Source organism: Sebastes fasciatus, chromosome 2 (genome assembly GCF_043250625.1).
Source record: "Sebastes fasciatus isolate fSebFas1 chromosome 2, fSebFas1.pri, whole genome shotgun sequence".
Lineage (NCBI taxonomy): Eukaryota > Metazoa > Chordata > Actinopteri > Perciformes > Sebastidae > Sebastes > Sebastes fasciatus.
The window spans coordinates 27731328-27758271 of record NC_133796.1 but is presented as its reverse complement, the minus strand read 5'-3'; the positions used below and the strand labels follow the sequence as shown (position 1 = coordinate 27758271).

Here is a 26944-nt window from a genome sequence, read left to right as displayed (position 1 = left end):
AAACCGTGTAGCTGTGTCTGAAATGACTTATGTCACATGTCTTATGTCTGCCATTTTATTATCTGAGTGTAGAGTACATTATATACACTATAGTGTCCTGAGAAATTCCCATAATAGAACGAACAACATAGAGTCCACAGCATGGACAATACTTTTTGCTAAACATCTCCCAGTGTAATAATTTAAGTTTGGTAGAAATTAGTTACGCAACACTCTAGCAATCAGTGAAGGCACAAAAAAGTGACTTCCTGTATAAGTGTCCAAAATCTCAATTTACTGCTCAATATAGAGTTCAATGTTGAGTGTTTTAGCAGCATCATATGTTATATCATTCACACACTGGGTCTTAAAATGGCATTTCTATTTGCAGTTGCAAGTTCTAAAATGATTCAATGTGTTTCACCCTCCCACCAACACACCAAAGCAGAGGCCCAGAATGCCGTGGGTGTAAATGTGGACTCATGGTTGTGCTATTATTGCAGATTCAGTGACAGAACCATTCTTGAAAACTGACAGTACCTTTCTTGAGCATGGTGACGCGCAGATCCTGTTTACTCTGCGACTGAGTGCAGCTCATGACGGGCTCGGCCTCGCCCTCATCCATGCTGAGATGACCCACCGTCAGGATCTGGATCTGACCGTCGTCCTGCTGGGAAGCCAGGCCATCGATCGCTGCTGAGCCACAAACTCTCATCAGAATACAACAACCATTATCTCATCATTGTCTCTCATTAACATACAGTAAATGACCAAATGAACCCCAGCAAAGTAAAACATCATATAGTCAACAGTAGCCTGAGTAAATGTGATAACATTTCTGCTGCATCTCTGCTTTGATGAATTTATGGGTGTTCTGTGCTCTGTTCTTATGTTTTAAGTAATTGTTTCACTGACTGTCTCTACTATTAAATTAGCTTCTAATGTGCAAGAGGAGAGAACATTATGTCTGTGCTGCTCCAGGCATTCAAGCACACTTCAATACAGTTCAAAACAACTTCTCTACTTGTCCTTTTTTTCTCCTTGTACAAGCACAAAAGAACACAACAAAGATGATGGAAATGGACTGCAGATGGACCCTCTACAGCACTGTTTTAAAAGGAGTGTTCTTTTTTTTGTGGAAATCCCAGATTTAGTGCAATATTACTGTGTATATTGAAATATATTTTTGTTGAGTATAACACAACTGTTATTTAGTCTTGACAGTTGTTTCTCACGTGGCCTCTTGTCCTTATTTCCTTTCCCTCAAAAGTGTGAAACAGCATGTGATTTTCCTTGGGGTATATTTTTATGTCCTCATTGATGAAATTCAATGTAATTCATTAGAAAATACAAATTTAGCCAAAGGCTCATGGAGAAATTGTCATTTGACATATGTAGGCCTTATGAATATGTATATATGTGTAATATGAATATATGTAGCTCTCCTGAAACTAAGCGCTGGTGCTTGAGACAATCAGAGAGTGAGACAGAGAGGGAGTGAGACGGGTCCATCAGTTGTGGCCTGATTAATCTTTTAACCCTGTGGAATCCCATTCACTTGTTTTCTGATTTTTTCTGGGACACAGTCATTCCAAAGATGAGCATCTACTGTCCTGCACTAGATCAGATGACAAACATCTGAAATGTCAGAAATGTATGAGCAAATGATGTATTACAAAGATTAGCAATGATGCTGTTATAAACCTTAGGATGTTATAGTATGACTGATTGCTTCGTCTATCAGTTCCTTCTGTAGTGATTCTTTACATTTTAAAGGAAATACATGAACTGTTATACTACATAGTGTCAGTCTGCAATAACATACTGAGAATGTTGAAAAGCATAGAAGCAAAGGAAAACAATCAAAGCACTGCAGATGTAGTAGGAATGCACCATTTTCCTCCTCCATCTAAAGATTAATTTATGTGTCAGCAGGCTGACAGCACTCAGGCTGTCATACATCATCACACACAGTCGAGCTCTGACAAGCATGGCACCACAGCGGTGGCTGAGAGGGCAGCTTCACTGGCCGTGTTTGTCGCCAGATGTGGCTTGAAAAACCAGCAGGCGAACCATTATGTGAGGGTTGCAAAGAGGACTTCAATAGACAGTTGCAGCTGCTGGATAATAAGGCTTTTGACTCTCCTCTGTCATACTGTGGATTGCTTCTAACAATTTAAATCAGCTTTTTTTGTGTGTTTGAACACAAATACATAAAGTAATATCCTAAATTTGATAGTAAAACAAAAATGCTTTTGGTGTGTTTATACTGTAAAAATCTCCTGTCTAGTTTGCTTTTAACCTTTTCTCACCACCTCCTCTCTCAAACGAGTCGGTGTGTCAATCTTTCTCGCAGTGCGCCTGTCCATTCATCTCATTTCTATCTATTCTCCACTCTGACCACCCTTAATAGGCTGACAGGTCGGCAGGCTGACCTTTGTGCTTCCCCTTCCTCTCCTTCTTGTCGCTGCCCGTCTGTGGAGTGGAGCTGGCCGATGCTTTGCCCTTTTTGGCTGAGCGGGGCGGCTGTGTGTCCGCTATCACCTTCACCTCCTCCTGTTCAGCTTCTTGCACTGAACGCAGGGATGGAGATGACCAGCAGCAGATGCAGGGTTACCACAGCAGATGGACAGAGAGGGAGAGAAATGGAAAAGAGGGCTGAGCACAGTTCAAAGTAACACCGATCAAAAATAAATATACACTCAAAGTAAAAGACATCCACTTCCTGCTTGTGAATAGAGCAATGTAGAGCTAAGCAGTAAATGGAAGTGAGTAGATTTATTCCTCTTGTTTTGGGGGGTAAATGATAAGGTTATTATTCCCCCTCTTTCCATCAGAATATCAGCATAGTGCAGAGTAACACTTTGCCAATACATTTTCCCTCCTCTCAGCATGAAATGTGACAGATTGTGGCCTTGAGCCCAGAAACTGGCCCTCTGAACTGAGGATTAGATGGCTGCTCTGTTCTCTGTGTGGAGATAAGTCAATCCCAGCCTTAAAACCATTTCTGCTCTCCAGTGGATAGATTTGCAGCACAGCGTGAGTGCCTTCAGTTCGATGGCGCAGAGTGTTGCATTGGTTCTACATGAGCTCTTATTCAAAATGGTAACGTTAGCAACTGTTCTTTTTTTGTATTATTCAACTATTTCTATGTTTGGCGATTGTGCTACTTGTACACAAAAACAGCCCAAAAATAAATACTTCCTGTAAATCAAAACAGATCGATCAAACAAGCAGTCTGAGATCTTTATTTGCCATAGTGTTTCTTAAACCCTCTGAATCAGCAGAGTCCCAGAGGAGTCTTTACTCACCATGGTAGATGGTGCTGCTGTTGCTGCTGAGGTAGGATTCCACCAGCGGAGCCTGTTCCTCGCTCTGTTTGGTCCGACGAGCGCGAGATCTCCCGTCCACATTAGACTGGACCATCAGAGGCTCCTGCCTCTTCTTCTTCTGCTTCTGTTCAAGGAGCGCTCGCTGTTGTGGAGGTTTCACGTGTACATGCACACAAACATGCCCGGACAGAAAAAGAAAATAATGGAGGCACAGTTTCAGCAAATGAAAGAAGTTACACCGTCACATTATACATCATTATAAGGGATAAATAAAGATAAATATACAGTGGTACCAAGGTCACTGAAGTAAGGACCAAAATCTACAAAAAAGAACAACCACTATATTTGTGTGGCCATATTTATGCTGACAATCAGGAAACATGTACAAGTTTTGTCCATACAATACTGCATATGACACATTTCTAAACAATATTGCCTCACTGAGTGATTATGTAATAATTTGGCTGCTAATTGTTTAAGATCACCTCACTTATAATCCGTACACCATGAGGCAAAGCTTTATTCTACTCTTCCTGTGAAAAACACAAGTCCTCAGACATAATACAGAATACAAAATACACATTTTAAACTAAATTCATTGTGATAAACCTCTGTTGGTCTGGAGGAGCTGCAGCATTTATTGCTGCACAAACGTCCACTGTACATTCACTAGATATTCTCAGAGCTACTAACTCTTCTGCAGTGTGTAGTGTGCGTGCATGCACGTGAGCGGAGCGAAAGAGCAAGAACGAGCGCTGTGTGTGAGTGAAGGCAAGCAGGCAGAGGAGCAGAGAAGCAGAGTACAGCAGAGACTCCGGCCCTGGAGACCAAAGGTACGGTCTCCCCCGCATCCTCCGACCGCGGCCAACACTGTTTTGCAAGACGGGCTTCACTAGATATAACTTTGCGGTTTTGGTGCTTCCGTGTAGTTTGTGTTGGAGTCTTGTCTGAACAGCGTAGCAACACGCGAGCGCGCATGGGACACCGACCCGGATTGATTTATACGTGTAAGAAGTTACAAACAGTCCCTTTAAACAATATACATTTAGGCGGTGTTAACAGTCTACATTTTTCCCTCTCATCAGTAAAACAAACAGAATGTACGCTAACCTTTCATATTAGATTCAATGTTATAAGTAGGCTACAGTTATCAGAACAATACAAACATTCAGGCGCCCTCATGTAGCTCAAAGGTGTACTGCAGATATAAATGTTAAATAAAAGACTATGAAAGAAATTCTGCAAATTTATTTGGCGACCCTAATAAAATCTCCTGCGACCCACCAGTCTTTGGGAATGACTGCTGTAGACAGAGTGTTGAGTTTAAAAACAAGTCTCAGATAAATCTGTTGAGGCAGGACAACAATCTGAAGATGTTGCAGGATGAGCTGCCAGAACCACTTTGACCTGAGGCTGATATTAGAGCTCTTCATCTGGACTAACTGTCAGCTATATGCAAGTCCTCTAACCAGAGCTCATCAAATATTGAAGGTTACTATTAGTGGAGAGAACTCAGGCTGCAGAGCTTTGCAGCGCTACAGCATCCTCTATAAAGCTCACATCATGAGAAAGATGTTTTGTATTTACATCACTTTAAAACACACTTTAAAAGGCACTTTAAACCTTGTGAGAGTCTTTAAAAATAACAGAAACCAGTTGAGTGAAGAGTAAAATAAAGAAGTGCTATATTTTCATGCCATTTCATTTTCACGCTTGGGTTAATACTGCTTGGCTTTAGGTTTTCTACATGTTATTTTTATACACACTCTCTCATTAGAACTCCGCTCAGAGAGATAACATGTCCTAGCTGGCCATTTGTGGCCTCGTGATGGAGCAGCGGAAGTTTGTGTCATGATAAAAGTGCCCTGTTATAATTGATTTTGCCTCTGTGCTACTCTCTTATCAGAGCTGAGAGGAAGAACAGCAAAGACGTACCTGTCTGTCCAGCTTCTGCTGTCGGAGGTTGGTGCCCTCATCATCTAAAGTGCTGCACAGAAAAGAGCAAAGAAGAGTGGTGTTAAAAGGGCTCCTCAGCTCCTCAGACATTTTCCTAACTGCTTTAGTTAATTCACTTGAAGGTTGCACACTTACAGTATGTGACTGTATTCTAGCATCATTGCTTTTGATATGCTGTATATGGTAATGGAGCTTGTTGTAGACTTCAGGAAACAGTGCGTTAGTTTCTGCTGCAAGACATTTTGTCTTCACATTCATACCCTCATGGCTGTGATTACTACCGCACACTCAAAATGCATTGGCTCATTAGTCCCTGAAAAAACAAAATGAGTATATTAATTGCATAAAAGGTGTTTTTAAAGCTTATTGTTAAAGGTTTCAGATTATTATATATTATATTAGATGATTAAAAGTATTAGGGAAGATTTCTAGTCTTATATTTTGGGGTGAGTAACGCAAAAAGCCTTACCTTTAATGTACCCTATTGTATGCACTTCATAAATATACAATAGCCAGCCACACTTCTAACCTCTATTTCCCTAATGGGCTTTATGTCAATGTCTGATCAAAATATGTATTAAAGAATAAATTAATAAAAATAGAAACATGACAGACAAGATATACAGAATATTACGGACAAGACACAGGACAACGTATTCTCATACAACAGTTTATATGACATCTTGTGAAAAAGTTATTCCTCCTTTTTCCACTCGTTACATATATACAGTCTTTTCAAAATAAACTTCCGTCTTTACAGCAAACAACTTGCTTAGATTTAAGCAACAAAACTACTTAGTAAGATTCAGGAAAAGATCTTGGTTTGGCTTAAAATAACTTTGGAAGTGCCGTTGCTTAAGTACAGAAGATACGTGACAAATAAATCAACGTTGACTCCTGGTTTCACACAAGACACGAACGCCGGTCTCCTAGGCAAAAGTATTTTTAGACCCACCCATCCACCCCGACCTCCTCTCTACGCTGCGTTTGTCACTCTTTATATTTCCTGGTTACTTTTCGCAGGTATAGCTACGAACGGTGTAGGAGAATGTGTACAGCACATTACAATGTAGCTCAACAAATCCCACAATAAAAACACACCGGTCAGTTGTAGAATAAGTCTAAAAGAGGACAGGGCTGCAGAGATGACAGTGTTTATATCTTCCGGGCGGCTCATCAAATGTTTAATGAGAGCATGTGTACTTTGATACAGCTCTTTAGAAACTCCCCTTCAATGAGTAGAGCCAGGAGGGCTCTCACAAAGCTGTCAGCTGGCTTCTTCTCAGTGAGGGCAACAGCGACAGAATCAGAGGCATCACTTGAACATGATGCTGTAAGTGATGTCATAGTGTGCAGAGAAAAACCTATGATGAAGCTGGTCCAGATCATTAGTGAGAGAAGAGGCACGGTTTGAGGGATCGCTGATTTCCATTTTAATGATGCAGAACTGCTACAGAGTTCCTTCTTCAACCGTGTCCCTTTTACTAAACAAACTCCTCCTATCACTGAGACGCTGCTTGATTTCCTTGAGAGCCATAATTAGATTTTAGGATGGTTTTCCTTGCAGTAGACGGATTATAAAATGTTAAATAGTCCATTACATGCTCTGTAAGTTAATTTGCATTTGCGCAGCTTTTAAAAAGTATTGCCGCTGAGATTTTGCAAGAAGGCATGAAAAAAGGCGTGACTGGATGTGCAGATCTGCTCAACTATGCTGACAGAGATTAACTTATTATAACTGCAGCAAACAACATTTCAATGTTCTTCCTAGAAGCCACGGATCACACGTCAGAAGCTGTAGCAGTCAGTGAACATATGGACGGCAGCGTCTGTCACAAGAAAGGCAGAAACAGAGGGTCTAATGATGGCGGGTGTCGTATGCTGTACAGATTGTGGAAGCCCTCTGAGGCACATTTATGATTTTGGGGCAAAGTGAACAGCAGCTGCTCAACACCTACACACTTCACCTTTCAACAGAGAGGATATGATAGATGAAAGAGACTTTGTGTGTACAGTATCACCGCATTGTCCTCTCAGTCCTATAGGGTCTCTCAGCAGGTTATCCTGTTGGTGTTGCAGAGGAATGTGACAAAGGTGCCACTATTCTGACTATTCATCATGTGTACATTTACATTATTTAAATCTCTCAAAAGCATTCTTGTGTCCTCTGCAGCTCATTTAATTAATGATGCAATGCAAAGAGAAAGCAAGGACAGAAGGAAATCACAGAGGATTCATTGCATCACGTTCCAGCAGCACAGCATACAACAGACTGCACGATATCAAGCACACACCTGATCTCAGCCTCTAAACAGGATTCTCTGCTTTCCTGAGCAGATTGCTCTAAAACAACTGGGTAATACCTTTCCCTACAAGAACATCAGTATTGACTTGATCTTTTTTTTTGGGTAGTGCACTGCATCCTGACGTAATAGAGTGCTACAGAATGAGTCCTAAAACCCCGAAATGAGTTAGCATTTTTAGACAGATGCCTGAAATAAGGTCTGTGGTTAACACAAGCTTAAACCTGCAGTAGACAGAAAGTTTGGCATTATTGGGCAAAAATTCCTTAATAACCTTTCAGCATATTGTAATTCAATGTCAGGATATAGTGACTGAGTTATTAAAAATAACTTTTTTTTAACCATATTTGCTCCATTTCTACCCACTGCAGCTTTAAGAGATTTTAACGTTTTGTTCTACGACATTAAATACGTCAGTAAATATCCCACTCGTGAATTTTGAAGCTTTTATACATCTTAAAAAAGGCGGTTGCTAACAAGTGGATAAATGAGACTAATAAACGTCATCACGCCGACTCGTCCACCTTTACAGTCTCGTTGTTTATACTCGCACTCATGCGACCATGGCGTGGTTTGTGTATACCCTCACGTTAGCTTTTTACCTCTGGCGATTGCATTCACACTTCAATCATAACACTATTGTTCATTTGTCGAGATTATCTTGATGAACAAAATGTGTAAGTATCATAAATGTTTATTTACCACAGAGCTTATTTTCTGCATTAATCCAAAACCCAATTGAAAAATTTCATTGGCTTTTTGTCGAGGGAGCCCACAGCGATGCAAACTTCCTGGTCGGCCTACAAAAATACGTCATCCCTGGAGCACTCTATGCCAATGGTCTAAGCAAAATGAATACCTAAAAGGTCAGTGAAGCACAATAAGTGTTGGTAACATGAATGTCTAAGTGATTTCAGCAAGTTGTTTCTCTCTCCACCACAGAATGCTTCAAGTGACTGTTAAATAATATATACAGCAATATGATAATCTATAACCAAACACACATTAACATAAAGGGATAAACATTAGGGACTAATTTATAGAGATAGCATCAAAACCCAAGTTACAGTATAATAACCACTTACATCACAGAAGATGTAATCACATCACATTGTGTACAATGTAAAGTACATTATTAGCCACATGCGCCATAAGAGAACAGGGTTGCTGCTATTTTCATTATCAATGTTATTTAATTAATTAACCAATTAACTGTCATCACAATTTACCAGAGTGAGAGCTAGTTTTACATTTGAGAAGAATTTTTTTTTTGTTGCTATTTTAAAAATATGCATCACTTCAAGGTTTGATCAAATATAACAGAATCAGCATTGATTAATAGATCAATTGTTTCACCAGTAAGTAAAATGGAGCGGAAACGATCGTTCCCTGCAAGAGACAAAATGAAGGAAAAGAGAACTGAGAACTGAATAATGAGTTTATTTCCTGCTTCCTTACTTTTATTGAACAGATATATTATTTTTCATCAAACAAAGTTTAATTTAAAAATCAGTCAACCAATGTTAGGACATTAAAATATGCTAATTTAATACTAATACTTTAATTTAATTAGAAAATGAGCATTAACATAGCTATTAACTATAACCTTCCTCTTCCAGTGTTCCCTGATTGAACAGCTTTTAATTCTAAATGACCATCAACCAATGACTCACTCATGATCCACTGGGAATTTGTTTATTATGCATGGAAGAATAAGTGAAACTCATCTAATGTAAACAAATCAGGCACAGCGAAATCACAACAAATCCAATTATGAACGTATTTGTGACAACGTGTCCTCCACAAAGAAAGTTATAATTTGACAGATGCCGGTCTTTCTAAGTAACATTGTTAAACCTCGTCTCCATGCCGACAACAGCACTTCATCCCCACATTAGACCTTTCCTCATATTTGTGCTATTGTTTGACGTTTTTAGTAAATTTTCTCTGTGACCCAAACCAGGTTTTGAATCATACTTTTTTGACACTACACCACCGTCACCTACTATAAACATCAGGGGTTAATGAACCCCCCAGGTCCCTGCTGCTGTGGAGGATCAATCCCTACTCACTGTGCTGCCTTTTGCTCCAATAATTTGTATAAACTGCAGTAGATTAATCGCTCTCATTAACAAAACAACAGGTTATTTATCCAGCACAAGTGATTGGCTGGTTGCTCTCTGTTTCCAGTCCTCCCAGCTTTTAATCACTGTCGACAGACTCGCTGATTGTTCCTTCAGCTCGTGTGGCCGGGCATCTTGGAGAAACCTCAACGGCTCCTAATTAGAGGGCAACGAGAGGTTTTCTCCACAAGAGTTGGAGAGAAGGAGCTACGGCAGAAGAGGAACGGATGAAAGATGAAGAGGGGGAGTTGTCTGCTGATAAGTGATGAATGAGAAAATTATGTTGTTTTTCCAGCACTCTCAACTATGACTGAAATTGCAATGTTATTATGGCTTTATATTTTTACATGATGATTCAGATTGTGTTTCCTGATTCCATTTCATTCATTCTGCCTTTTAAAGGATATTGTGCTACATATTCCGCTTACCCAGGCAACTACATTGTTCTGCATGTTCTTAATAATTGCACAAGTCTCTTATTTTATATTACCTTCTAAATAATAAATAAATATTTTATTTATTTATTTAGGGGGTATTTATTATTATTATTATTATTATTATTATTATTATTATTATTATTATTATTAATATTATTATTATTATTATTATTATTATTATTATTATTATTATTATTTCAATTAATGTCTTAAATTATGTATTTTTTGTTAATAACTTCCAATGCATGTCTTTAAAACCAATAAAATGTGATCACGCAAAAAAAACTGATATCCCATAATATGTGTATGTTTAAAAGCCATTCTTTACTCTCAACAATTAAAAACCTTTCATGCATACTGCCTGGAGATGTATTAATAATGTGGCCACAAAGGTGAATGTGTGTATTTGCATAATCAATTTGGTTGATTACACAATTAATTACAACAATGCTGACTAGTTATTGCAGGGCTGATAGTTACAATATAATTAAAAGCAGAATGCATTTCCGATTTTGTATTTGAGTTATAATGTTCCATTTTTTTACTCGGCAATTTGTTATCGCTCAGCTTGATTAATGCCAACTGCGGCAAGTTGTCATTTCCCATTAAGCTTTACTGGTACATGATAAATACAGCTAACAGGTGGTGTGTCCGGTGGTTCATATACACTTCACACCTATGCCAAAAGCCTGAACGTTACAGTGACCGTGGATAGTCAGTCCTGCAGATTAGTCAATGAACATTCAGTCTACCTGCACCTCTGCACTAGCGACTCTAGTTGGACCACAAATGCCCACTCACATGCAATGGAAATGTATTTACCTCCCACTCTCTGTCAGACACACAGACAAACAAAGCACTCCAGGTCTGCAATCAGAGTAATCAAGTGTGTGAATAGGCATCAGACAGGAAGATAATGATACATACAGAGCTGTTTCAGCGGAGGTCAAACAGCTCGTTATTGTCAAGAGACTCTGCTGGTCACCCACCGATAGGGAGGTTTTTAATCTATTTAAAGAAAAACACTAAGGTGCAAGAAGGACAAAAATATCAAGAATGAGGAAGGAAGAGCTCTCTGCAATATTTATTGATGAAGCCAAAATGTTGGTTACTAGACCACCATCAGGTCAAGGGAACAGCTGGTTTACAAAAGCTTGTATTCATCATTAAACACTTCATTGGACCGTCTTTTTCCATTAAAACTGAGAATCTAAATTATATTTTGAACTATTTGATTGCTGTTTATCTGATTATGTTTAAAGGCAAATGATTTATCATTCTTTTCTGACCGCCTGTATGCCCATACTGAAATTAAAATGGATTTGTAAATTACTATATATCAACATTAAGAAAGCAGAAAATAAACCCTTTGCAGCCTATAGCAAAATATTACAATAAAATTCTGTGCAAGCAGCTTATTACAACTTATATTTGCATTTATTGTTAGGCAACCTCTAGTAACCGTAGTAATTATGGCGGAAGGCAGGAGCAAAGGAGGAACTCAGGTGTCGTAGTATAAAGAGCAGTGGGCTACCTCCGGGTCTGAAGAGTGAAACCAATGCAGGAATGCCTTAAACCTGCATTCTGTCTAATAGCCAGCAGGGGGCGACTCCTCTGGTTGCAAAAAGTAGTCTGATTGTATAGAAGTCTATGAGAAAACGACCCTACTACTCACTGGATTTATTACCTCAGTAAACATTGTAAACATCAGTTTATCTCAATCGCTAGTTTCAAGTCTTCTTCAATACAGCATGATGTTCATTTACTAAATTATGGCCCCATTTAGAGTAAAATAGACCATAAAGCAGGGGATCCTTTAGGGCGTGGCTACCTTGTTATTGACAGGTCGTTACCACGGCGTTGTCCTGTCTGGGAGTTTTCCGCGTTTTCGTCTTTTCACTTTCCACAGTGTGTTTTCAGTTCATGAAAGTTAATTGTAACATTTTGATCGCCTAAAAACGTCTTATTCAGCGTTCGGTTGTACTTGGCTCCACCCTCTCGTTCCACTTCTAGTTGCAAAAAAACAAGATGGCGACGGCCAAAAGGCTTCAAAACAGCAGTCCACAAACCAATCGGTTAGTTCACGATGACTTCATCCACTTCTTATATACAGTCTATGATAAAGAGCGACAAAGTCTGCGTAGGGAAGAGGTCGGGTGGACGGATGGGTCAAACAAACACAGGACCTTCACCCAGGAGACCACTGTGTCCTATGTGAGACCAAAAGTCATCGTTGACTTATTCTAACTTGCATACGCAAGTTAAAACTTGCGTTACGTGACCTAAGGTATTTTGGAAGTCATTGGCAAACTTGCCATTCTGTTGTATAGGTATGAGGACTTGTGGGCTGTAACATAAGCAATATATTTACAATAAACTGTACCACACACGTCAAGTTCGAGACAGCACTGTTCACAGGCAATGCTGTGAAATATGCTGTGAAATTCAGGACTGATTTTGATCTCTTCTTATCAAAATAGCATTACATGCTGGCTGTTGTAAATTTAATATTGTTCAGCATTTTAATTTTTTTAAAATTTAATTAAAATTTTTGATTTGGACAAAAAAATAGTGGATTTTTAATTAACTCAGCCAGCCACTAGTGAATTTGTGTGTCGGGGGAGAGACAGCTGTGACTGCTATCAGTCCCTCTCATACTCCTCTTCACACTTTTAAAATAGTTTCATATGCATCACCAGGTTTTATATGTGTGACTGTCACTGGCTGATGATTCTGCAGCAGCACCTGCCAACACTGGAGGACAATCCGATATGCACACAAAAGCATGTTTAATTTTCATTTGCATGGTGCAATGCATGAAATTTGATTGTGAGAACATGAATCTGATGAGCACTGCAACGACCAAAACTGACCTTGTCAGTAAAGTAAATAGTAAAGCTAATATTAACACAATGTGACATTAAATGCCCCGTGCATTGCATTAACCTCAGATGAGATTTTCTGAAAAAGTAATTGTGAAATAATTGTAAATTTCACCATTTCTTTTGTCAAGAGTTTACAATTTCTGCTTTCCTTGCTGTCAGAGAAAAACAGAAAGAAATAGAGATTCTTCTACCACTGAAATGCTAATCTGGCTCCCCACAGAGAAGAACTACTGAACAACTGGCGTTCTCTGTGTGTGTTGACAGCTATCTTTTCCTTCATTTTGTCAATTTCGGTGAATGCATGCACAGTATATCTCTAACGAGATGAGAGAGGCACACGGTGCAGCTGTCTCCTCCAACTCTGCACAGAGGCCTGCATTTTTCATGGCAGCTTCGCTGGATGAGGAAAAACTGCTCATTGAGGAAGAGGGGAGAAGGCCAAAATGTAGAACGAGCCAATAAATACTGTTTGTTCCTCCAACTACTGCATCAGTCATGAATAATTCATTTTAGTTTTTTTATTAACTTCATAAAATGCTGTTATTATTAGCCTTGTTATTTTATGTCTTTTCCAGCAGTTTAATTTCATTCTGAAATTCAGGGATTGCCACCGTAACTTATAGCAACCGTGAACCAATGGCATCAAAGTAAGCAGGGAAACCATGGCAATGAGTATTCAATCAGAGGCAGGAGACAGCGGCGTTAGTGCTGCACTTGAAATGATGAAAGCAGATATAGGTTTTACAGCAAGATGCCTAACGTCCATAAATGCTCACACTTTTGTTAAAAATACAAATTATGTTCCCAGCATCATACAATACAGACCATACGCACACAAAGGCAGGAACTTCCTCAGTGATTTTAAAGACAACCAAGTGAGAAATATGTTCTATATGAATGTGATTCAACATCCTACATTCATCTTCTTTTGAATCCAATAAAGCAGCACTATTTCCAAATCTAATTAAAGGCAGTTTTCCTCCTGTGAACCAAACTGAGACCTCAATAGTTATTGCAGTTGAAATTATAGGATTCACTTTTGCATTATTTTTTTTTTTTCCTATGTTACTGCTTAAAAAAAAAGAGCCTCAGTCTTAAACATAAATACATATAACATTTTTCCAATGTTCATATTAGCAAAGACAAGAATATTATGCCACAAAAAAATCAGTTCCCATCCACATTGTTTGCTTTTATTGTGCCAATTCAGTGTTACCGTTATCAGTCGGATCTTGTCAGACACTCACATGACTGAACACCCGCTCAAATACACAGACACACACACACACACACACACACACACACACACACTGCTTCAAAAGATGAAAACTGTGCCCTTCCTCCTGTTCTCGGGCATGTGGTACAGTACCTGTAGGGGATCCAGTCGGAGGAGAGCTTGGAGCTCATTCTGTATCAATCACTCTAACTGCGAGGCTGACGGCCTGCAACAGCACCAGAGCAAGTGGCTACGGGGGTCTGAGGACAGCGATCACAGCCAGAGAGCCCACATCGCCTGTTCATCCTCTGCACACAGCCCTATATTCCCCAGCCTGCCCGTTGTTTCTTCGTATGTCCTCTAGCCGTGGGGATGATTTAACAATCCAGACAGACAGCCTCACTCCTCCGTCGTGCACGGCGAGCACATGAAATAGCCGTTTTCTTCTCTCCCATGTGTACGCTCAATCCAGTCAATGCCTCCCCTCTTCTCTCCTTCCCATCTACCTCCTCTGCTCCTGCTCCGTGCTGGCTCTCTTCCCTCGCTCTATCTAAATCTCCCTCCGTTTCTTGCCCTTTAAATCCCCCTCCCCTTCCCCTTCCCTTTCCTCTCTGTCCAAATCTCGCTCTCTAACCAATCTATCTCTCGTTATCTCTCGTGTAGCATCACCTACAGCAGCATCGAGTGCAAAGCCTATAAGCAAAAAAAAGGTTATAGAGAGTCCCCTTTGTCTCGCCTCTCTGATGTTCCCTCTATACGCTTTATTTCTGTACAGTGCCACCCCCACCTCTCTCTATAATGCAACCACACATCTCTGTTTCCTTCTCGCACACTATCTGTGTTGCGTGAGGCATGTAAAGCAGGGACTCAGATGTGTTTTCTGGACCATAATTTATTTATTCTCTCAGAGTAAGAGGCATTAGCATATGACTGTGCAGACTAGTGTTAACAGCCTTTAATTCAACACTCTCTTACAGCCAGACAAAGGCAGCCTGTGATAGTGCCACAGCTCTGAACCTCTCTCTCACACACATCTGCTTCCGCCCTCCGTCTGCCGCCCCTCACTGTCACCGCACAAACACACACATCACTCACTGTGCTCCCAGGGTTATTCAGGAGTCCATCTATAGACAGTTAAACCCAGCGACTTCCTCGTAACAAAACTGCTTTACACAAGGAGTCGATTCATGTCAACTCCATCAACGAACATCTCAGTTTTAAGTGTGTGATCCGAGCGTGTGCAAGTGAAATCATCTGAAATAATCCTGACAATTATTTGGTGGGAAGAAAATCTATGGCTTGTGGGTACAGATAAAAGCATCTTCTCATCCACGGACTCCCTGCAAAACAGCCTCGAGCTAAGTCTTTTATTTGATGTATTTCATCATCCATGTGTTGCACCAATTCCTGTATATTCACATGGATTTAGGCCATTCAATGCACCAAACCATTCTGAAATATACAAATGCATTTAAGATTGCTGAGCATTTGTTGTGTGTTGTAGCGTACAGTATGTAGTTCAATCTTCCAAGGTCAGATCATGTGCTGATCAGATTAGAGACATTCTGCCACATGGTAAAGCTGTGACATAGCATTCAGCATTGCGTAAATTGTTAGTTACGTCAGCAAAGACTGGTCAAACAGTGGAGTCACTATTAAGGGCTTTCAAGCATCTTCCCTCTGGGATGTTAATAATTGTTGTTGTGTTAATAATGTTAAACCGTTTACTGACATTAAGCATTTTAACCGATTAACGCTATCGGTTAAAAAAATATTAATAATGAATTAAAAAGCTGAGCAGAACTGAGGAGCGGCTTGACACTTTAAGGAGAAAAGCACCTTAATAGCCCACCTTAAGGGAGTCTGAGCTGGAGTTACAGATACAGGAAGTTGGCTCCGGTCTTGAGCTCGCTTGAGCGGAGCGGAGCTGAGGAGTTGTAGCATTTATTCACCGACAAATAAACTGTACACACAGTCTGCTACGGCTACGTTCACAGCTATAACGCCACCAACAACCCAACATTCACCGCCACCACACACACACACAGTCTGTAGGACACTCGCTAAAGTTACGCCGCACTGACAGAGCGTATGTGTGTGGCGGAGGCGAGCACGAAGACAACGGGAATGCTAGAGCTGCTAACGTAGCACAAATACACACACTGTTTGTCGGACAGACACACAGCTGACAACCTGCTAAACTAAACTAAATGTGCGGTGGAGAAAGTGGCTGCATGTCCGCGACACTACACGCAGCATCGTGGCTTCTACAGTAACGCTCCCAGACGGGTGAACTGGGGACTCAGTTGTCTGTTGTGCTCATACACTACAGCTGGCGCACCGCTGCATGCGAGGCACAAATCTTGTCGGTTAACGGTTAATAATGGGTTATCGATTTAGAATTTTTTTCAAAATTAGCATCCCTACTTCCCTCAATTATTTATTGTACGACTTAAAAAAAAAAAAGACTGATAGAGTTCAGTGGTAGACTGCCAAAGTACACCAGGGAGGGAATGAAACGGCCAACAGAGAAATAAAGACAAAAATATGTGTTTTAAATTAAAGTTTGATGTGTTGAAATAACCAACAAATAATGACTTGCATTTAATATTATTTAAAAGCAGTGCTGGGCATGTTACTAAAATATAAATTTGGATTATACACTCACTACTCATTTTTAAAGATTTTTCACTTTATATCTCATTTAGGGCTGCAACTAAAGATTATTTTCATTGTCGATTAATCTGTTGATTTTTTTCTCGATTCATTCATTAGTTGTTTGGTCTATAAAATGTCAGAAAATGGTTAAAAATGTCGATCAGTGTTTCCCAAAGCCCAAGAGGACATCCTCAAATGTCTTGTTTTGTCCACAACTCAAAGATATTCAGTTTACTGTCGTAGAGAAGTAAAGAAACGGAAATATTCACATTCAAGAAGCTGAAATCAGAGAATTTTGACTCTTTTTTCTTAAAAAAAAAATTATTTAAACTGATTAATCGATTATCAAAATAGTTGGCGATTAATTTAATTATTGACAACTAATTGATTAATCGTTGTAGCTCTAATATAATTTAATATTTCTTCATTTATATCATAATACTCTGTATTCCCTCTGTGGTGTTGCACTGTACAATGTAAAAAGGTGTGCAGTGATAGAAATCTAGAATCAGAGGTTTTCAATTGATTTTAATTAGGGCTGTCAGAGTTAACGCAAATTTGTTTTAATCCCACTAATTTCTTTAACGCATTAACGCAATTTGTGATATTTAGGCTGTAGTGGGCTCAGTTTTAAAGCTAGAGTGAAGATACTGGTATCATATGAAAACCTAAGAAATTCATTGGTACCATGTCATACTAGTTTGTCGGCAAGGATCCTAAATATCGCTCCAAACTTACACTAAATTTTGGCGAGGAAAAGCTGTCATAGCCATTTTCAAAGGGGTTATGATTTGAGCATATTTTTTGTGCTAAATGCAGTACCTGTGAGGGTTTCTGGAAATATTTATCAATGTTTTGTGTTGTTAATTGAGTTCCAAATCCAAAGGAAATCACCGAAGGGAGACAAATCACCCTTTAAGGTACATTTTGAACAAATTAAAAATGTGAGAATAATTTGCAATTAATCATGAATAACTATGGACAATCATGCGATTAATTGCTATTAAATATTTTAATATTTGACAGCCCCAAATTAAATCTATAGGTTTTCAATATGTGACTTTCAAATGCCTTTCCACAATTCCAAAATCGACAATTAACCGGAAATGAAAACGGCCCCAACACATCACAAATCTTTTCTTCAGGTAAACTGGTCAATACACTGGAAGATCCATCCAAAAATATATATACAAAAACGTGATGTTATTCTCCTCTAGAACCGACAGCATCAACGACGACTGCAAGAGCTTTGCTGAAAACATAATGAAACATTGATTGCATTCTCAGTGCTATGGCCTTTCACAAATGTCAAGTCACAAAGGTGTTTCGTTTTGACTCGAACAGAAAGAAACTGTTGAGAGAACGGACAACAGTAAAAAAAAAATGAGCTTTCATAAAATTCCAAACGGATCGATCCCTTGCACAGCGTTTCTCTCACCATGTCACAGACCACCAGGGACGTTTCAATAACTGGGGAGTCGAGTGGAAGGTTGAGAATGCAATAGACAATTCTTTGGTAAATACCTTACATAATAAAGAAGTTTGTCATTCTGCTCTGTAAAAAGAAGAGTAAATTATTACTGTATTACATAAATTACTGAGAGGCATGTTGACAACAGTGTATTTGACTGAAGTGTGGGCAGTAAAGTCAGATGTCCCTCCTACTCAGCTCCGCGGCTGTTTCTTCTGCAAATTACACAATCCACTACACAAGAAAAACCCTGGACTTCCCCCATCGAACTGAGACAGACTAAAAGACAGACGGCGTAGTGTCACAACCCAGGAGAATGTAATTTTTGTGATGAGCAGGTAAAGCTGCAAAAAAAACAACCTGCATCATCAATCCACCTCGTTGCAATTATCACCGTATTTGAGGAGCAGGACGACGCAGTAATTATTAGGGCTGGGACGATTCACCTATCTCCTGATTCAATACTATCACGATACTTGGGTGCTGATTCGATATGCATTGAGATTTTTAAGTATTGCGATTCATTGCGATAACTTTTTTAACACTAGACCATGGGAAAAAGTTGAATCATACACTTCTAGAGACTTTTCCTTTTGAAAATATCTAAATTGATACGGTAAAAATGTTTGATTTTCAGCATGTATGTAGTCAGAGATGTCCTGAAGTCAAATATATCAGTCATTGTCAGGTGTTATTTATAACATGTCTTCCAGCAACCTAAAAATCAAATAAAGATATTTCCCTCACAAATTTGTGGTATTTTCTTTTTAATTTATAAGGGACATCTAATGTTTTATACTTCTGGTTAATATAATCCAATCAATCTTATTTCCATATATGTATGTTGTATATACAGTTCCCTTCGTTAACACCTTATTTTGAAAAACGGATGTAGTCACACGTGTAGACTTCTGCTAACTTCACCAAGTCCGTCGCTAGCGCTCCCGTCAGCTCCGTTCTCTTTATACATCCATGGTCAGCTCCATCGGGGCTGTTTGAATGCATTTAACATAAATGTCAGTATATGGGTGCTCTACAGTTGTAGCATCTGCCAATTTGAACACGGAGATGAGAGTGACGGCTGGCTTGACCGCACATTACCGTAATACGATAACATCTCCTGTCCATGACAGAGTTAGCATGCAGCTTTAGCCATCAAGTCTATCTCTGTTTTGTCTGGTAATGTGTGAAACCCAAAGTGTTTCCATACTTTACTGTATGTGTAGTGTTTACCACTTTGGATTTAAATTATGAGGGTGCAGGTCGTATCCACGCAGACCATCCGCCGTCTTCTACTTTTTCGATGCAGCTCATTGCGGCCGACTGCTGTTTGTTTTGAGTGACGGATACGGAACGGATATGACGTCACGTTACTCTGACTACAACAATAAAAGCTGTAACTTCCTTCTACCTCTGCATAGACTCAAATGAAGCAAATATATTGAGTCTGGCATTAAAAAAAAATATTTCAAAATCTTAAACAAAGAAATTGTGATACATACTGTAGTTGAATCGATTTTTTAAATTTTTTTATGGCTCGACGCCACATAAGATGGGGGCAAGAGAGAACACAATTCTATGCAGAAATTCATTAAGTATGGTTATTAAAAACGGAAGTTCCTAAGAGATAAATCTAGATGACTGGCTCTGTGGTTAATGGTGAATACCCCGCACATCAGCTTGTGTGATGAAAGTGGAAGTAAATGGAACAAGCCACTCCGCTGAGGAACAGGTGTAAGCACAGCGCCCTGCTTAATATTTGATGCTGAAGGGAGGACTTTGAAGTTTGGCCATGAGAGAGTTAGACGTGAGAGAGAGGCTCATGTAATTCTGTGAAGACAAAAGTATTTTCTCTTCCTACTAGATTCAGCAAACAGAGCGCTTTCCTTTTTCTTTCCCCCCCTCCCTCTGGTCTTAGCCATTACAGCATTAAACAGCAAATGATAAGATCCTCTCGACAAATTAGATTTTTCCAGTCCTGAATTTGTCCAGAGTTTTCCCAGAGGCATTTTATTGTTGGTAGCAGAGGGCCAGCAGTATCAGTAATTATAATAATGGTCCTGGCACAGAAGGTACACACTGATGTGAAAATGGATCTCTGGCTTGTGTCTGCATGTCTTAGTCAGAAACCCAGCTGCAGAGCACATGGCCTTAATAATAGAGCAGCCTGATGGGGCATGCAGGAGGACATGTGCCGACTGATGAGTGACATTTACCTCTGCATGTACCAGTCTGTGCATTGAATATCTGTATATTTTTATCAAATCAACCAAAAAACAACACAGAAGCCACAGCTAGCGAGCAAGGAGGCCGTTCCCAACGTGCAAAAAACAAACTTTGTGTCCATGTTTTTCTGATGTTCCAACTCAGACATATTACTTGTGTTTTACAGTAGACACTACATAATTTCTTGCCAGCTGCTGTTGCCTCGCTTTCGTGATTCATGTGATTGACTGGATTCACAGCAACTATGTGCTGCCATGCATCCCAATGCAGCGGCTCTGCCTTCGAAGGAACAGGCCTGTGAAGTTGCAGACCTTGGAGGATTGAAGGGTTGCTCCTCCTCCTCTACTGCATACTGCAAAATTGCCATTTCTCACCCCTATAGCCTCACAGCTTTAAACAGTGCATTTTAGCAGCCTGTGCGGTGCGCCTTGCGTTTTCCACCTGCAAAACGCTCTATTTGATCGGGGCCTAATAGTGCTCGGGCGGTTCTCATCAACTTATAAAGCAAATAAAGTGGTAAAAAGTACCAGTGGTAAAGTTCCATGATATCTGAGTTTGTAGTAAATACTGTGATGGACTTTTGGAAAACATTTTACCAGGTTAATGGCAAACGTATGCATGTGTGATGCACAGTGTGGGAAGAATTGTTATGTGTTGGCCAACAACATGCCAAAGACGCTAACAAGACCAAACACAAAAACCTGATAACTAAATTGTGATCGGGTGATATTCCCAACTTGGCAGGTTGGGAAGAACTACCAGAACGAACCATTAACAACGACCACCGTTGCAACGTGTTCTCCAGATTCAGGATTGCATTGAAGAAGCCTTTTGGAATGGGTTAAACTCAAACTCTTATGATGTACGATATGCAGCCTTAAAATGCGGACTTCGAAGGAGGCAATTAGGACACAGCTAGGGAGTGAGTCACTGACTTGATCCACATTACATCACATCACACACGGGAGCGTGCTGCACTTCAGAGAGACTGGAGGCGAGCTCAGGGATCCTGTCAGCAGGAAATTGGTGGAAGCTCAAAAAGCCTTCATCTGCATCAGGATTAAGAGGTGGATGGTGTTTAATAATGATCACATGTTTAATTATGCATAAACAAAACAAGACAAATGATCAGAGGAATGAATGGGTGATATCAGATGGAAATTTTTGTGAGCGAGTGCTACTTGATGTTGCACAGAAATAAAGGGTTTCGGAAGTTCAAAGGGGCCGAACTGTACACACCTAGTTACTTAAAATCGCTTCTTTTGCAAGAACTTTGAGCATTTACATGATCATGATAGGAAAACAGCCTGAAAAAAGCAGATTTTTAGTAGTGCAAAAACCTTTTACAGATGAAAAACATACACTTTAAAGGGAAAGTGAGCTATTGTTCCCTCTTCTCACTCAGGAAAGTGGCCAGAAAAAAATCTCAGTCATGATCAGATAACATTTGATTGTTCGATTCATACCGGAGTGCCAGGCTGCCAGCCTGCTTAACAATGTCACAATAAAACCACCCTGAATTAACCACGTAAAACACAATATGGGAAAGCTGATTACACAAACTGATTAAAAAATCCCACTTCCAGCCAGAAACAGCCCACTGAGACTGAGACGCTCTATGAATCAGCAGCAGTCTGACGTTCCATTCAGTGGATGATATCATCATTTATAAATGGAGACCTCGAAAAATGTCCCCATACAAACATTCAAAGAATTCTATTTGAGAGCGACGGTGGGAGGCTAACAGGAGAAATCCAGCCTTCGACGGTTGCAGTGAGGCATTAACAGTGGCACGTTTTTAAGGGGTAGTTGTAAATCTTAGAATGAGAGACGGGGAGAAACAGAGAGAGACTATGTGTGTTTGTGAGTGTGGGTGAAAAAGCCAATCTCACAGATTCAGAGACAAAGAGGGAGAGCTTATGCGTGCAAAAGAATGAAAAGTAAACGGCTTGTGTCCATTATTGATTGAATGTAATGTGTGTCCTATCTATTGATTCCCTCTAATGTGGGCAATGTGGAAAATTTGGATTTATAATTCAGTTGCATTTTCAGGGACCACTTCTTTAATAGCATCACATCTAGTGCACCTGAGACTGTGTGTATGTGTCTGTAATCAAGACTGTAGCGCGGCGTGAAACTATGCTAAAGAATCAGCAGGTGGTTGACCGACACACACACACGCACACGCACACGCACACGCACACGCACACACACTCACACTCACACTCACACTCACACTCACACTCACACTCACACACACAGCCTTTGTATCAACAAAAATCCCTGGATCTCATCTCTCAGTGCCCAGTAGAGGGCATGCATAAAACATGATTTGGATTAGAAAATGTCACGCTGGATGAAACAGTGTCCCAGTGTCCCAGTGAGACAACCAGATGGACTGCTTCGATACACCAAAGTTCCTCTGCATCCTCCTCTCCATGGCACAGCTGGATCTGTGTATGTACAGTATCTACAGTGTGCTACTGCTACCTGTAATTGCCACGTGATCATCACATTTGCCTTTTGGATGCCTTTCTGCGTGTTGAATTGAATCTTAAACAGTAGCTTAATCTGATCTAAGGTCTAAATATAACACTCAAATTTAAAGGGGACCTATTATGCTTTTGTGCTTTTCCCTCCCCTTTAGTGTGTTATATAGTTTTTTTGTGCATATAAAAGGTCTGCAAAGTAACAAAGTAGGGATGTTAATAATTAACCATTCAACCGTTAACCGACATTAAGAATCATCACTGATTAACGCTATCGGTTAAACGGTTAAAAGAAATATCACAAATTAATTAAAAAGCTGAGCAAAACTCAGAGGAGTGGCTCATCACTTTAAGGAGAAAAGCTGGTCCACCTTAACAGTCCACCTTAAGTGAGTCTGAGCCGCTGTTGCAAGATAAAGGAAGTCGGCTCGGGTCTTGCGCTGAGAAGTTGTAGCAATTATTCACCGACAAATAAACTGCACACACACTGCTACAGCTACATTAACAGTTATAACGCCACCGACAACCCCAAACTCACCGCCGCCACACACACACGGTCTGTCGGACACTCGCTAAAGTTACGTCCACGCTGAGAGACCGTATGTGTGTGAAAACGACGAGGACAAAGCCACCAGCAACGCTACAGCTGCTAACGTAGCACATACACACACGTTCTGTCGGACATTCGCTATCGTTACGCCGGGGTGACAGAGTAACGTTACGCCAGGCAGACACAGCTGACAACCTCGCAGCTAAACTAAATGGTGTGTCCTCGACCATACACACAGCACCGTGGCTGCTAACTCTCCCAGACGGGTGAACTGGGGACTCAGTTGTCTGTTTTGCACATCCACTGCAGCTGGCGCACCGCTACATGCGACGCGCTAATATTGTCGTTTAACAGTTAATAATCGGTTAACAAGAGTCGGTTATCAGTTAAAAAAAAATTCAAAATTAGCATCCATATTACAAAACAAAGTCCACTCCAAAGGGAGTTACTCTCCCCCACAGAGACACTGCTCCTGAACTGCATGAAATGCCTTGATTGAAGTCCTGCCCTTTCTTCCGTAATGTGGTGATGTCACCAAGTAACACATTTACATAATACCTGCCAAGCAGCTAGTTCGGCATGCCCTCAAACAAAGCTAGTTAAAGCAAAGCGGGAGCGGAGTCCGAAGAGTTTGGTTCGGTTGACAAATCAGAGCAGACTCGGCTTTTCAGGGGAAAATAAGCATTTGAAAATACTGTAAGCACAATAAGTCCTCTTTAATTCAGAACTAATATCTTCCATTAAATAGTTTCAAAGATGTACTCCAGATTGGAGGATATTATAGATTCCACTAGCATCTCATTAACAAGTAAAAATGTTTTGAAATCTGGGACAGCAAAAGACAAAAACTGCAGTGACAAAAAAAGTGAAATAAAAGTGAAAAAAGGTCATTGTAAGCTAAAACTCACCAACAGAAATAGACACACTTAAAACGATATCTGATAAACATGACATAAACACTGCCTTAATAATAACACCCAGAGATCTGAATCAATCCCTCAGCGTGACAACCTGAACAATGACTATATGTCGATAGCTGTGCTAAATTGGTGTTTATGGCAGGGTTTCCATTTGGAAACCACTTGTTTCCACGGGCAACAGACAAAGACGCACAGCTTAGTATAATAAAAGGCACAAAACTCAATATGGACTCATGAGTCATCTCCTGCATTTTCCCTCTGTATATACACATGTGTTTACATTTCTAGACAGCCAAATTATCCCCTAAACTCATACTGTCATTTTCCAGTCCAGTTAAATATACAACCTTGTGATTTTTTTTCCCCAGCCGTTGAGTTATAGTGCCCTTGAATCAAACATTCCTCAGCAGCGAACTGCGAAATTATAGCATTTGGTTTTGTTAATCTGCATTGTTTCTAACATTATTTGGGGTACATACTGTGTTAAAGTTGCAGTTCGTGAGATCTGATGGCATTTAGGTGAGGTTGTAGATTGCACCCTCTCCCTAGTGCCCAAGTGTGGTGGCCGACGTGAAAACTTGAATGGCCTCTATCTTATTGTAAGAGTAGTGTAGATCATTTGGAGAATAGCAGTCAGTGCGAGTGTGTGTGTGTGTGTACGTGGGAAGTGAGTGGTGACGCAAGAGAGAGAGAGCGGCGGCAAATGTGTGTGAGCGAACAAGTGAGCTAGTGGAGCAGAAGTTAGTTTAGCTTTAAGAATATCGAGTGAATGTTCAGTGGAAGTTGCAGTTTGTGCAGAAATAAATACTGTAAGACCAACAGAGGTTTCCTGTGTCTTGTTTCCCGGAGGCTGAGTGGAGTGACGGGGGTTAACCCCGGAGAGAGTAACGTTATCAACTCTGGCCCAAGCAGGAAAAGTTAACACAGTGGTTTGTCCGTTCTGGGCTACTGTAGAAACATGGCAGTCGGCTCCATGAACATTAAATACACTATATACACTAAAGAAAGCATACTTATTTATATTATATTCCATTTCTGCCAATAGATCCCCCTAAATGTTACACACCGTTCCTTTAAAGGAGCCATATCATGCTCATTTTCAGGTTCATATTTGCATTTTGGGTTTCTAATAGAACATGTTTACATACTTTAATGTTTAAGAAACCCTTTATTTTCCTCATGCTGTCTGCCTGAATACAGAGGTATTCCCCCTCTGTCTGAAACGCTCTGTTTTAGTACATTTCAATGGAATTGAGTTGCTAGGCAACAGCTTCTGTCCATATTTACTTCCTGTCAGCTGATGTCATTCACATACACTGCTGCAGGAAATAAACTGGGACACATTTAGAATGTTTACATTTAAAACTTTGAAATGGTCTAAATATTGTAGATTTGTGACATCACAAATGGACAGAAATCCTAATGGCTTGTTTCAAAAGCTCAGTTTCTGAATACAGGCTGTGTGTTTTTCTCTGTGGATTAAGTGTTTCGATACTTTGACAGTATTTATATAGAACTTAACCCTCCTTTATAATATAAAAGCCATGAAAATGTCACTTTTTATAATATGGGACCTTTAAATAATGTCATCTACAATATTAATCAAAGCAAGCTGTTCTCATTCATTATTGGCACTTAAACCTACGAAAAGTAATGCACTATAATTCATATATAACCCACGTAATCGTGAGCCAGGACGTGCAGGGCTGCCTCTGGGAACGTACTTGTAAGTTACGTAACGCACATACTTATTTTAACACAAACCAAACTCTTTTCCTAAACCTAAACAATTACTTTTGTTGCCCTAAACAGGTTGTGCACGGCAGCAGCTTGAGCAGGCGCACTGTCTGATTGTGTAGCTAATCATTCATAGGAGAGCGCACGAAAAATAACAAATAACTTTTCGTGAGTTATCATACGAACTGTTGATTGAGGATAGAGGTTTTCCTCCAGGTAAGACTAAGGCTTTTCTCAGGCAAGTCAAAGATATGTGATATTCACACACAGTTATGTATTGACTGTTTTCCAAAGCAGCTGTCTATTTTAGGTCTTAGGCTTTCATGTTATCTCATATTTGCACATAGCACAGGTTTATAGTATTTTTAATATTAAAGTAAATACTTCTTTTATAAAACTCTTTTTAAAACTCCATTTTACAATCCTTGGCTCATATGCATACATATATATTCATAGTATATTGCAAAACAGGCTAAGTACTTTTTTATACAACGCATTTTCATCACATTGTGTGGGCACTAGCAGACCAGGAAAAGTGAGGCATAATGTGTCCTTTCAGAGGTTAATGACCCGTTTTTGGTTCAAACAGAGGATAAAAACGACGTCCTGTACAGACTGACGCACACACACTGTAGCTCACACCGTGCTGACAGGAAGGCAGA

The 26944-nt window shown here is 40.0% G+C and overlaps 1 protein-coding gene across 3 annotated transcripts in view; it reads right to left on the bottom strand.

Moving 5' to 3' along the window:
- The window catches only part of tub (TUB bipartite transcription factor), a 57579-nt gene that overhangs the window by 8887 nt on the left and 21748 nt on the right, over positions 1-26944 (bottom strand). Inside the window, exons 1-5 of one of the 3 annotated variants that reach the window (XM_074616796.1) lie at positions 14385-14816; positions 5247-5298; positions 3291-3453; positions 2415-2552; positions 520-675 (exon numbers count right to left, since the gene is read on the bottom strand). In XM_074616796.1, the coding sequence (XP_074472897.1) occupies positions 520-675; positions 2415-2552; positions 3291-3453; positions 5247-5298; positions 14385-14422 (547 nt within the window). In that variant the 5' untranslated portion in view covers positions 14423-14816. Of the gene's footprint in view, positions 1-519; positions 676-2414; positions 2553-3290; positions 3454-5246; positions 5299-14384; positions 14817-26944 lie in introns of those variants that run through there. The other 2 variants (XM_074616774.1, XM_074616786.1) reach the window with 2 other exon arrangements.